The 13,738-nt window shown below is 39.6% G+C and overlaps 1 protein-coding gene across 2 annotated transcripts in view; it reads right to left on the bottom strand.

Moving 5' to 3' along the window:
- The window catches only part of LOC118216529 (ETS translocation variant 4-like), a 35,842-nt gene extending 22,566 nt beyond the window's left edge, over window positions 1–13,276 (bottom strand). Inside the window, exons 1-5 of one of the 2 annotated variants that reach the window (XM_035397780.1) lie at window positions 13,054–13,276; window positions 12,422–12,519; window positions 11,669–11,759; window positions 11,329–11,376; window positions 1,576–1,629 (exon numbers count right to left, since the gene is read on the bottom strand). In XM_035397780.1, the coding sequence (XP_035253671.1) occupies window positions 1,576–1,629; window positions 11,329–11,376; window positions 11,669–11,759; window positions 12,422–12,478 (250 nt within the window). In that variant the 5' untranslated portion in view covers window positions 12,479–12,519; window positions 13,054–13,276. The remainder of the gene's footprint in view (window positions 1–1,575; window positions 1,630–11,328; window positions 11,377–11,668; window positions 11,760–12,421; window positions 12,520–13,053) is intronic. The other variant, XM_035397790.1, reaches the window with a different exon arrangement.
- Between the last annotated feature and the right edge of the window lie 462 nt (window positions 13,277–13,738).

The raw sequence follows: 13,738 nt of genomic DNA, 5'->3' as shown, positions 1-13,738 counted from the left end.
AGCACCTCACAATTCTGTGCAACGCAGTTTAAAAGATATATTTTCATTGCACTGTTCCCCAACATTTACATCAGCAATTTAATAATTGATTATAAAGAACAGTTTACTAGAGATCTCTAGGGAAAGCTTGAAATATTCTCTGTCCAAATATGACTTATTAGACTGCCATCTAGTTGAGTGTTTTGTCTTATATTCTGTGCAAGGTGAAAAAAAAGTCCATGCAGTAAATTAACATGGCTCTGGAAGGCAACAGAGAACAAGAAGCAAGTGTAGATAGATTTGCCAGACCTTAAGGATTTGTACACCTTAAGGATTTGTACACCAACAGCCCCCCCCCCCCCCAAACACACACACACTCAGAGCCCACATTTCTGAACATCCCACAACTCTCCAACTGCTCTGGTCTGCACATCCTTCCCCCTAGCCTATATGAACTACAGCTTGACCTGTAAGCAACAGCTAATATGCCTCGTTTTTGCCCGTTTGATAAAACAAGACTTTATTTAAAGGCCTTATTTAATAAACCTCACCTTCAGTATCTTCTGAGTGGGGCATTCAGTTAAGGCACACATTCCTAGAGCTGTGAGGCACCCTACTTGCAGTCATAGATTGTTCAGGGAGAGAGGTTGGTGGTCGACACCAGGGACATCTGGGAGATATCTGAGGCCCTGTGCTAAGTTGGCAGTGCAAGGCCTTTATCATGATACACTACATACAGGCGCCACATGCAGGTGTGATAAATTATAACAAACATGCTCATCGTGTGCCCTCCACTGTTGTCGCAATGTAGCCTACCCTATGCTGCACTGCTGATAGGTAATAGACAATATAATTACAAGTATTTTGATGATCTTACAACCATGTTTATTAGAATTTATAAGGCAGTCATTCCCCACATTGAATAAGCACCAGCAATTCAGGGATGGCTGATGAACTGAAAATTGATGGGGCGGGAAAATGCCTAAAGGGAGGCCCTCACAGGTGCGAGGCCCTATGAGATCACCCCATTCAACCACCGCCCCCCTCCCCCAGCGGCAGGCTTGGCTGGCACAGTGTGTCACTCAGTGAAGACACAGTAGAGACTTTTATGGCTGACTGAGCAACACCAATTTGCTGCATGCACCAGTTGTATCAGTGGTACATTTCACTGGTACAGTAGGTGCATTAGCTAAGCTGTAAAAGAAGCATTCTGTGACTTCTATGACAGTAAAAGGCTATTGATTGAGATTTTACTGCTGATTGAGATAGTACTGACAGAGCTGAATTTCAGAACCTCCCAAAGCGAAGATTAAATATTTAAATTTCTGCACATAATTTCAAAGTGATGCATTTGTGGCATTTGTTTATACAGTATGTCTAATGTGAATCAAATTCAGCTTGATCGCACTGATCATATACCAAGCGTTTTTTAAGAATGCTTTGGAAGAGATAACTTTAGGTTGTGAAAGTAGCTGGGCCCAACCCTCCAGCAGTTCCTCTCATTCTTTTCCTCTCTCCGTCTCTCTCTCTCTCTTCTGATTTTCATGTACAACAACACTCAAGGCACTCTCAAACATCTGCAAGAATTCTACTCACAGTTTTCTGAATGGAAGTCAGGGACAAACTGCTCGTCACTGTCGGGAACCTGAGCTGCAATCAGAGAAGAGGGAGAGAGAGATAGTTATTATTTTTTTAATGTGTGAAAATTAAAAAAGAGGAGAAATAGGGGTCAGGAATGCAACTACCACAGACCTTGGAGCAGGGGTGCTTTAATGGGGGGAGGTTAGGATGATTCCAAGGGCCTTGACTAACAGGGGCCCTCAAAAAACATTATTACATAAGGGTGGTGGGGCCCAAAGTCTCTGGTGGTGCCCAAAACCTAGGAGCCAGTAAGGAGTCATGCAGTGAATCGATTCAGAAACATTTAAAATGCCACACCCACCTAATGTGGCGCCCATTTACACTACCATTTCAAATATGTATTTTACACAGATACTTTTAACAGGAGATTTTGACAAGAACTTTTCAAGTCAAAGACTCGAAATCCAGCTTGGTCACAGGGCTAAGCTGCCAAATAACACTTCAGCAGTGATATAACTTGGGTTTCTGTCCAGATGGTTAAAATACTGGCAACAGAACTAATACTCGGATGCAGGAACTCTACAAACCTCTAAATGCCTTTGACCAGTAGGGTAGCCAGACAGAGACATTTTATCCAAGCTCCTACCTTGAACAGAGAATTAATGCGATATTGAAAGGGGGCCTTGCAATCCTCATGCCAATACATTTGATTGAATTTAGGGGCAAATCATATAGTGATGAATACTGTAGGCCCCCTGCTTTCTCGCAGCTGGTCTGCTCCACAGCCATTTTCTGGCTGATCTGGGACTTTCCAATGCGGAGCCCTGTCTGTGGCATAAACTAGCTGCTGTGGGCCTCTTGTCCTGCAGAGATCCTATCAACCAGCCTGCAGCCTCCTGTCCCATTGAAACCTGAGTTCTGCCCATACCCTACATATAGCAGCCTTTCCCCTGAATTTCCAGTATGCCAGCACTTTCCACACATAGCCAATCAATAACAAAGGAGGGAGGGAGGGCACGGTGGAGGAGCAGGTTATTAAATGCTGCTGAATTCTGCTGCTTAATTCTCTGCTCCCTTCTCTACTTACTCATCTCCACACTTAGCCTGAAGGTTCACCTCCCTCTTCAGATCCATTATATAAAAACCTATGCAAGCTGGTGGTGAGGCTACGGTGCATCCACTCAGATCCCCGCGCTCTCAGTGTGGAAACAGTGTGATATGTAAGCCACATGACGGCAACAGATGGCAGATAAACATGGTGGTGAAGAGCCAGCTGTGTGCAGAAAGCAGAAATGCATTTGAACCTTTCGTTCCCTTCACAAGCGAAACTTAGTCATTCATTGTTCACACAAGAGCAATCTCCATGAAAGCAAAATTAATTCAGGAAAATGTTCAAGTACTCCATCGATGGCACTGAGGGAACATAGACGCAAAAAGTGCTGGCAAATGGAGCCATATTTTTAATACCTGTGGAAGTTTTCTAAACACACCAGTTCTTTCAGACTTAACAAGTGCCCTTACTCTGAATGGGGAAAAGAATAAATAAAGCCTGTCTGTGTTTATTAGTCCCTTTTCCACTGTCGGAACTAAGAGGAATTTTTAGGGCTTAGTGTGGCAACAAGGAAAGTTAACTTGGGTTTTAAACCTTGTAGAAGTTCTGTAGCCCTTCCCATAATTCATAGCTAAGTGGTGAAAGCTTGATTTTTTAAATTTATTTATTTTGCTTAAGACCTCCACAAAGACATATATGGAGTATCACAACAAAGGTTTCCGATGGGAGCTGAACTATAATGTCATGTTGCATTGTCACATAGCAACACTATCACATGACTAAAAGACAGAGGAAAGTTGACCACATTCCTCCTATTCCCCTATTCTCAACAGTGGAAAAAAGCTACTCTTGGCTTGAATCAAAATCCAGTAATAGACCTTAGTTTAGACATTGTTTGTGTTCTAGTGAGTGTCACCTGCTTTGTGGTCTGCTTTGAAGAGTTGTTCTCAGGTTTGGGGGAGGCGTAGAAGGTTGGGAGTGAGAGAGAGGGCAGCATGGTTAAAGGTGGATGTGTTCAGGTAAGATATGATTGAATCTTCATTGTCTAAATTTGGTTAGCAATGAATTCACTACTTCTAATATATCATCCCACTGCCATGCCCTCCATTTTTGTACTCATCTTAAACTTAGAGACTTTATCATTTTTAGTGGAGCACTGCTGTCCATCCTCTATCTAGCTCTCTCTCACTATCTCTCTCTCTCTCTTTAACACACACATACGCACGCATGCACGCACGCACACACACACACACAAACACACGCACACACACACTCTTCCTTTTTCATCCACATTGACAGGCAAGGTGCTGTGATTTTGCTCTTTACTTTGCGGCCTATCACCTTAATGTGTGCCTGGCACAAATCCTGAACTAAATATCTTTTCTCCCTGCCAGAATTATCCTTCCAACTTGCACTTGTCAGTTTTTTACATATGCGTAAAGCTTTCCTCTGAAACCCTTTCCCTCTGTGATTCACAGTGGATGGAAATGAGGTCTTTAGCAGACGTAAAATGTGTATGCTCTAGAGTCCTGTTACTGAAGTTACGGTCCTTGAGGGCAGAGAACTGCTGGTTTTCCACCCACAGGCTTGAAGACAGTAACACTAATTGTTCAGTTAACTACCAGGCAGAAAAGAAAACCAGGGCCAGATTTGGATTCGATGGCCAGATGTGAAGATCCATGTTCTAAACTAGAGTAGGGGTGTCAAAAAGGGCCAGTTGGGTGCAGAGGGTATTGTTTTACCGTAGCACTATGACAACTGCATCCATGTCAGCTCTTATGGGGTAAGATTGGACACCCCACCATTAGAGGTTACAAGGGTTACAGACACCACACATACACCGATGCACACCAAGTGCACCTGTCATTCATGCCATTTCAAATATACCCAAAATTAATTTTGAACTCTTTATTTTCAGCAAAGTTTTTCCAAATCAGACAGTGCCTCAGTAGCTTTAATTAAAAGCATATGAAACAAGTAAAACGGAAAACAAGATGTGTGATACACTGACCTATGCTTCCTATACCAACAGAGTTCACTGTGATTCTTGTGGCAGGAATGAGCATTAGCTCAAAAATCCACAGCTCAAGTATGTAGATAGATCAAGTATGACTTGACATTTTGGATGTATCAGTGACATAAATGTAAATCATTTGAAACTGTGATTAACTACTGCACCAAATAAATTAACTGATATACACACTTCAACTACAGTACACCATTTCACACCTCCATCTTAAATATTCTCAAGGAGGGCGGTCCCTTTAATATGAATTCTTGGCCACACCTGGGAAGAGGAAATGGAGGAGCCCAAAATAAGCAAGGTCTAAACAGAAAGTCGGAAGAATGTAAATAGCACAGCTTCCCGTTGTCGTTTTGGCTATTAATACCCATACCCAATCAGAGCTTTTTGCAGCCTTCATCCCTGGACCTTAATCCCTTTACTCTCCAGGCAGTCTCCCCCATTGTGAAATCACCTTCCTTGTTTGCTCATCCCAGCCCACAGTGCATGCACAGGTTAAATACAACTACAGAGGCTTCATACAAAGCAATCTCTTATTCTGTGTGTGGTCAAGATCATTATGGTCGGTGCAATTCCAACAACGGCATGAAAATGCAACGAACTGAAACCTTGCAGGAACTTATCAGAGCCTTGTAGTCGTTATGCAAACATAACCAGTGGGACACAGGTGCACAAAGGGGGCTGGGTATTGTCTTATTTTGTTCATGATTGTCCTGAGGCTTCGCTGCTTAGCAACATTCAAATGCCCTCTTAAGAATTGTCAGAATGGAAAAATGAGCAATATTCAAACAGGATGTGAGCACCTTCTAAGGCACATCAACTGAGCTTTTGCACTTCACATGCAGAGATCCTGTAAGGTTGAAGATGGTCACTTTAACTTGACACTCTGATTCCCTATCATTTGGTGATTCCAAAGGGGGTAAAGAGGCAGAGGTCTGCAGGACATAGTGCCTCAGATCTAGCCAGGCACCATGTGATCTCGCACATTCCAGCTACTTCCTTTCTACGCAGCTCCCAAAAACAGGTAGGTTGTCAGTATTGGGAATATTCTCTATTGCAAACATGTATTTACAATCTCATTTCTTTTTTAACTTTGAACTACCTTGAAGAATTTTATTCAAGTCTATCTACAGAAGTTAATAAATAGAATGTTGGGTATAAAGTTAAACTGCTTATCCAAGTTATGCTCAAGCGTATTCTCTTTCTTTAAACCACAAACCCCTGAACACTCTGATACCCTCCATTGTAAAGCCATCAGGCCATCAGAAACTTCTATAAGGATCTCAAACATCATTTAACATACGCAAAAATATTTTAGTGTATAGTCAAAACAATAATCTAAAATTAAAATTTTATTTTAGAAACTCCAGTAGGTGAAACATGCCTTTAAAACAACGTTATGTTGGAAATAGATATGCGTATCACAAAGAAACAATATCCAATATTTAATGAATATTTGATCAGTAGGATAAGTTCTAAGACAAATAATGTATTTTGTGTCAAAAGAGATAATATCTGTAAGGGATTATCGATTCATTCTTTGACAGATTAACAGACATAACAAATCAGAGGTTAGTCATAAAATGTTACATTTCAGAACCACTGACCATCTTTAAACTAGAGTATAAATGTGTTTTTGAATCTGCCTTTTCCTGAAAAGGTATGCCATTTTTTTCAGTAAAAGGCACAATCTAACGCTATATTTCTCTTCACCAAATCTAGCATTGAGATAAATCCAGTGACAGTACATTCCATATCACTTCAGCAACACACAGGTGCAGTGAGAAGCTGATCAATGAGAGGTGTACATCAATATGAGTAGCTTTTTCCGTTTGTTTTTCTCCAGTAACAAGTCTGATTTGTCTAATAGCACATAATCTTGAAGTTTTTTGTGTAACTGTCTCATGGCTGTAGGGTTCTCTTTATTTTTACCACGGTAGAGAATGTTGCTAGCTAAAAAACAAAATAGAGTTCAATAAAATTACTTTAAAAATTACACAGTATGAGCAACACTTAAGAGGTACAGTACAGGTCCCTCCATTATCTATATAACATGATGTACACAATGCTTTAACATACCATAAATTCAGGTAGAGGTCGAAGTATTTTGAAAAATGTTGCACAATTCTATGACATAACGCAAAAAAAGCCATCACAAAATCCAGATGCAAATATTGGCACTTCAGCAACGGCAATTGTAACCTTCTGTACTATGACTAACATGATTACTTTTCACAACTAGAAATCAAATTACATAAATCCATTCCACCACTTTCTGATACTACATAGATGTTTCTTTATATGCTATGAAATAATCAGTGTAATGTGCCCATCTAGATTCTATGACACATTTGTTTCACAGCCTAAGTATGTCCTTGGTTGTGGACGCTAAACACCTGCTTGTGAAAATGCTCATAGATCAAAAAAATGGTACCTGCACTCTATTACTTTAGACAGCAAAGTAACTGATCTGAACATTTATAAATGCCAAATGAGAAGAGGAATTACATTAGTTTCATTGTCTATCTTTCATTTTTTTAAATTAAAATATAAAAGCCATACAATAGTAGAAAAACAACAATAACCCTCGGAGCCATTTTCCCAATCGGCATACATTGGCTTGTATGCCATGTAAAGTATTGAAACCAGCTCAGCACTCGCCACATACTCATTTACTGAGCAGCCAATAATGCATTGCAAGCACCAAGTCTACAGGCAGTTGGTTCCAGTGCCTGCAAAACCAAACAGCCAGATAAAGTGACATTTAACTCTCAACCGCTTTGCATTCTTCACTTCATCCGCCAGCTGCCACACCATTGCAGCAGCTCAAAAAACCAAAGACAAAAAAGAAGCAAATAATAGCAAATACGGTCAAATCTACTTTAAGCTTTTACTCCATTTCCTGTGCGGCACAAACGGCGGTCTGTTTTTCACAGAGCACGTTCAGATACTTGACAGTGATTTTGCAAATACTTGTTCTGTCCTGATGGTGTACAGTAATATCAATTCATCCTTTTCTGTTTTCCTTCTCATTTTCCCTGAGGGATAGAATAAAGATTTGACTGTTGTTGAGAGAAAGAAACTGATATCTGACATGCCAGCTCTGAAAAAAAAAAAATCCCTGGGACATGTTTCAACTTGCTTGAAACTGAAACTGTCGACTTTGTTTTAGAAATGTGTTAATGACAGTCTGAGAGTGAGTTCCTTTTGCTTGCTTGTGTCTGACAATGCTGACTGCAATGAAATACCCTCCCTTCAACACCCAGCACCCCCTTATTTAAAACTCAGACTGTATTTGCGTATGTGTCTGTGTTTTACTGTCAGGAAACCATGTTAAGAGCTTTGAGATTCAAGTCAGCACAAGACCAGGAGCGTGTCTGTAGTGTGCATGGGCGAGTGTGTGTTTCCTTTTTCTGGAGTGCCTCAAATGATGTTTTTTTTTTTTTTTGTTTGCCATTGAGAACCTGGGAGGAGCATGAAAGACTCGGTCGTAAGACTGAAGTCGAATGACAAGCCAAGGCAGGCTCCTGATCTCAATTGAGACCTTTCCTGTGGATTCACTCTCTCAAGAAAAAAAAAAATCTTTTCACAAACCCTGGTATTACGCTACTCATTTGTAGCAGTCCTACAACACAGTTGTGTTTACACTGCTGCTGAATCACCCATAACCACAACTGTGCAGTAGAAAGACCTTTAATTTAACCAACAGGAAACAAGTACCAGATTGATCAAGAAGATAACTACCTCACTCAATTTACCAGCTCCTCTTTTCCTACATAGGATAAGGGTGATTACACATGGAGTCTGTGGTTCCCAAACAGTTGAACAGTGGGATGGACCCAGTGACAGGGCCTGAGAGGGGTTGAGGTGGGTCAGAAGACAAAACAAACTCTACACTACACATATCTAAACACATATGCAGCATTACTTTTATTTCACTGCACTACTGTGCGCAACAATTGCGTGGAGGTGGGCCACATAAAATCATGCATTCTTTTGGTTGTGGGTTCAGATGGTTTGCAGGCACTTTGAATGCTCCAAACACAGCAATGGTAGACCTTCGTCAATTAGTACTGTCTACAGATGATGTTATGTAATCTCACCAAACGCATGTTCTAAGTTAAATCAACTCAGCTAGTGTAAATTGTCACAGTGAACATCTAGAATCTCCAGGACTCCAATAACTCTGTCAATGTAAGGGTAGCCCTGATCGTGTTACTGTTAGAAATTCATCCAAACGCATGGAGGCTCATGTCACTATTACCATTTCATTACTTTTTTTTACTCCCCTGGAGATGATCACACAGTTGAAGGCTGAATGGGCAACTGTATACACTGCACTGATTGTTTCCACAGCATGATAAACAGGTCTTTCCATAAAAGTACCTCCCCTTCAATGACTCTGCTTCAGCACCCCCAAATATTGTTCATTTAAAAATTGCACTAGATTGGTCCTGGTGGTTAGTCTATTATCACGGCTATTTCTAAAATGGTGTTTATTTTTCTCTTTTTTAAGTAATCTTCAATAGATCTCTATGTCTTTTATTCTTTTTCTCTCTCTAACACTCAAACACACACACACACAGGAGTACTAATGTAGTAATTTTGTGTTTGCTGCAATGGGGAATTGAATTCAATATATAATGACAATGCTAAAATCGAAAGACAGTGCTAGGACTGGACTTGTCTTAAGTTCCTGAACAGCCAGATATACTCAGTGTCTGGCACCAGTGTGGCTCCTCACTGCAACTCTACTAAAGCTGCAGCAAAAACCTACTGGTGAAACAACAGAATTCATGTGCTCACCATTACTGTGCTACACTTCATCAGCAGGGTTTACTGTGGAATGGCACTCAAGATATGAGGAAGAAGCAGAACTTTAAACTGTGTGTGCATGAAGTGGAAATAAAATTATTAGTGAGTCAGTAACAAACAAATCATGTGATGATACTGGCTCTGTTAATACATATTTAACATAATCAAATAATAAACTGAGGGAGCGCCTCAAAGCTTTGCAGTCATATGTATCCCTGTAGAGTATTATTAAGATAAGGCCTGGTAATGATTCATCATCATCATTACATTACCAGAGGGTAAATTCCAATTTACACTACCATTTATTCTTTCCCACTCCAGCCCTCCAACTACCCCCCTCAACTCTATTCTTAAACTATAAGGAAACGACAGTGAGTCTGAACGGTAACTGCCCCATTAAAAGTCACATAATGTTACTCTTTCACATTCGGAAAGAAACATTTTTCAAGACTTTTGCCTGTGAAATATATTTATATCCAATAAATTACAAGGGTAAGCCAAAAATGATGCAGTTTTATTAATTAACTAAACTTGTACAAGACCTCATACAAGGACAGAAAAGGTCTGTTCTTTGCTGCCCTTGCCATAGGTTATATGCAGTTGCCTCAAGTCCGCTGTTTCACTGTCTTTGTCCTCGGCACACTCGTATGTGCTGGCAACTATCCTGAATATTGAATTTTTGTAATGAAACATTGATCTAGAATTAAGGTTTCTTAACAACTATCTGTTTTAAGCTCTCTGTGTCGAACATGTGTTGCTGGAGATATTTCTATGCTACTAAAATGATTTACACACACTCCAGGAACACAACATCCACAAAAGTGGTCAATTGGTGTTTAAACTTAAGAAATGTTACATACTGAATGACAGCCTAAAATGACAGGCTAATCACTTTTTACTCCAATGAACTACATAGAGGTTGACATGAGCGGGTCTGGAAAACATGGTAAAATGCTGAAATGAAATCTAGGAGGAAAATGCAGAAATAATGGCAAGAAAGCAGGAAGCTCAGCTTATCGACTCCAGGAGTTCATTCCGGTACTGCTAAAAAAAATTTAAATTCCGCTTTTACTGTTTGTAATCCAGTTTCTGCATTGAAAATGTTTTCCTTTTCCGCTACACCCCTCCGGCAACTTCCACATTTATTACATCAGAGTGATGCACGCTAGGCCCCTCTCTTTCCATCTGTACTGAAACCAAATTATATTTCAGGCTCACCATTCCACCCACTGTAACTCCAACACAAGAAAATTAAAGACATTCTGGACAACTCAGAGAAAAGTACTAAAAATGAATCCGTTTTCCTAATGTTGCTTTACGCTCAAGATATTATCCAAAACTGAATTATATTTGTTTACAAGGAAAAACATCATCGCCTGGCAGTTCCAATGGAGAGAGGCAGTCAGACATACTACTGCCTGGGCCGTAAAAGCAGAATCCAAAATGGCCTGTTCAGTTCCAGCTTTCTGATTCACACAATGTGTCAATTCAGCACAACAGTGCAGATGGACACCTCCCCGATATGGCACATTAGACACACTGTCATTCCTTCCACAGACATGCCTGCTATTTCACTGTACGTTATCTCATCATTCCAAAAGCAGAAGACCCACTGAGTACCTGCCCATTAAAGATACTTTTGTTTCCAAAGAGATGAAAGGAATAGTCATGGACATCTGTCTTGTGATAATGCCGAGACTGTTACTTGTAAATATTTATTTTGAAAGACACAGTCTAAACGATGTGTTATATTATTATTATTATTATTTTTAAGTTCTGTAGTTTAATTTTACATTCCATTCTTGTCGATTACAATCATTCGGTTATCTGAATAAGTAAACTTGGAAGAGCAAGAAAACACAAAGTTTTGATGCCTCACCTTCGGTGAGCCACGTCTCCTGAAGTTGGCTTAAATCCTGAAAAAGATCTAAGGGAAAGAAAGAACAAAATGAATACGACTGGGCCATGAACGTATTCTCAACCACAGCGTTTAGATATAGGCCGAACAGTAAAAATGCTCTTGACGCGCGCTTTGGCACCCAGGATTGACGCCGACGAATATTACAGTACAGCTCAATTTGTAAGACTAGCAAATTTTGTTATCAATGGCCTACCTCTGAGCAGCAGCTTTGAACAGAAAATGATTGCAATAACAGAGCAGAATATCAAGGGAGCTCAAACACCTTTATCCCTTGTCAAATAATATTCTTGACTTTTACCTTCAGATTCCTGAGGTGGTAATTCCGTATCCATGTATTTCCTTTTTGTCGACATCAATAGCCTATTTAAGGGCCCATTTCCTTGCGACTTCTGCAAAGAAAAGTGTAACAGTGAGTAAATGGCAAACATCCCCTACATTGAATAATTATCACTGTTGAAATAGCCAATTGCATCATAATAGGAAATTAAGCTACGCCATTTTTAATAATCATCAAAACAAAGTTTAATTGTTTTCGTTTTATTGATATTTCTCGTCTTATTGATATTTGCGCAATATTTTACAATTAGTTATACATGCAGTTAATGGCATTTAAACAATGTGAATGATTTTGAAATGCGTGTTGAAATAGCAATGCATTAGACCCTCAGCAGTTTGCTTTCATTCAGATTATATTTGAAGCAATAATTATGGAAACCAACTGGATACATGCATTGCTTGCGCTTTCATTTAAAGATATTTACACTCAAGTAATACCTGAAGTTTGCCGTTTACACCGTAATACCATTCTTATTTAGAATTGTTTGCACACAATTAATAGAGATCGCCTATACTGTTGAGTTAAATTTGTTTTAACAAAACTATGTTTAAACTGAAACAGTAACCGCTAAGATCGTTCGGTTACCGAAAACAAAATCGAAAATAGTTTCATGGTTTTGAATCAATCCCGTACAAAGCCTATCGCACAGAAAAGCAAGACAACAAAGACAGAACATAGATCAAAGTATTAGAAGACAGATTTATGCACACTTACGCTGGATAAAGTGTAAGGCACTTGCTGGTCCAAATATCCGTCCATATTATAATCCATCCGTTAACCGTTTGTGGTCATTTAGGCTGAAATCCATGCACCTTGTTGCAGGGAGCAGAGCGACACAGACAGCAGCAGTCGTGAATGGGAAAGCTAGAAAGCTGCATACGTAATGAGCTCCATTCACAAAAAATGCGAAACGATTAGCCTACCCCCTTTACTGCTCAACTAGCCTATAAACTTTTTGTTTGCTTGTATTTTTTTTGCATACTTTTATCATACGGAAAGAAATGTCACTTGATAGTATCTTTTAACTTTTCGTGCCGTTTTTGGCTATATTTTATCTGGCAATTTCGCCGAAAATAGTCCATACATTACGCTTCTAAAACAACAAAATATATTTTAACTCGTGAAGCATGTGGGCTATTGGTATTAAGTCGATTATATTCAAACCGAAACCATTCAAATGTAGCTGAACTGCACCCACATTTGAACCACTTTACTCAATGGGAAAAGGTTAAAACACTTAAAATCAAGGTTGTTTCCTATAGTGGAACAGAGTGTAAACAACATATGTTGCGTGTCTACAATTCCGCTGTTAAGAGTTGTGGTTTTGTCCAGATGTTGAATCTCACCTTGTTTTCTTAATTTTGCATTTTGCACTGTTCTTTAGCATAAGCAGTTCAAAGTATCATCGTATCTAAAAATACACATATACCCTGATAGCGTTGATGAAAATTCTTTCCAGACTTGAGTGTTGATTTGGAAAGGACCTGTTTTTCTTGCTTTCAGACAGTTGTTTGCCCTGGGGAGCTGCTGATTGGTGGATTTCTTCTTTGAATGGCTAAGAATTCTGCTTTTGTCGTAATGAATGACCCGACTTTGTGAATGAAATCTCGGTTCCCAGTACAAACCAATCATTTGCGAGATGTTCGGGGGGCATAGCAACCGTGGGTGGAGCTGCAATTCCAGAAACCAATCATAGCTTCGGACCCCCAGAACCTTTATCCAAGGTTTTCCAGTTGTTTTTCATTCACAAAAAGAGGGACTCTTCCATTCATAAAAAAAAAAAAAAAAACTTGCACCGAACGAACGAGACCCCAGCTGTTTATTGATTTAAATTAAGTTTGAACAAACGTATTTAAGAATTAAGCGCATTAATTTTTTTTCCTGGGGAAATAGCATGCACATTCATAGTTTCCGTCCAACCTCCAATGCAGGTTTGTGGAGTAGGCTATGTCGTCTATTTATACAAAGTATCTTTTTCTTTATTAACGTAACCTACCTTACCGACACGAAGGTCTTCGTGGCCTTGTTGAA

This window comes from Anguilla anguilla, chromosome 2 (assembly GCF_013347855.1).
Source record: "Anguilla anguilla isolate fAngAng1 chromosome 2, fAngAng1.pri, whole genome shotgun sequence".
Classification (NCBI taxonomy): domain Eukaryota; kingdom Metazoa; phylum Chordata; class Actinopteri; order Anguilliformes; family Anguillidae; genus Anguilla; species Anguilla anguilla.
Note: the sequence above shows the minus strand (reverse complement) of the source record. Positions and strands in the feature narration are given on the sequence as shown.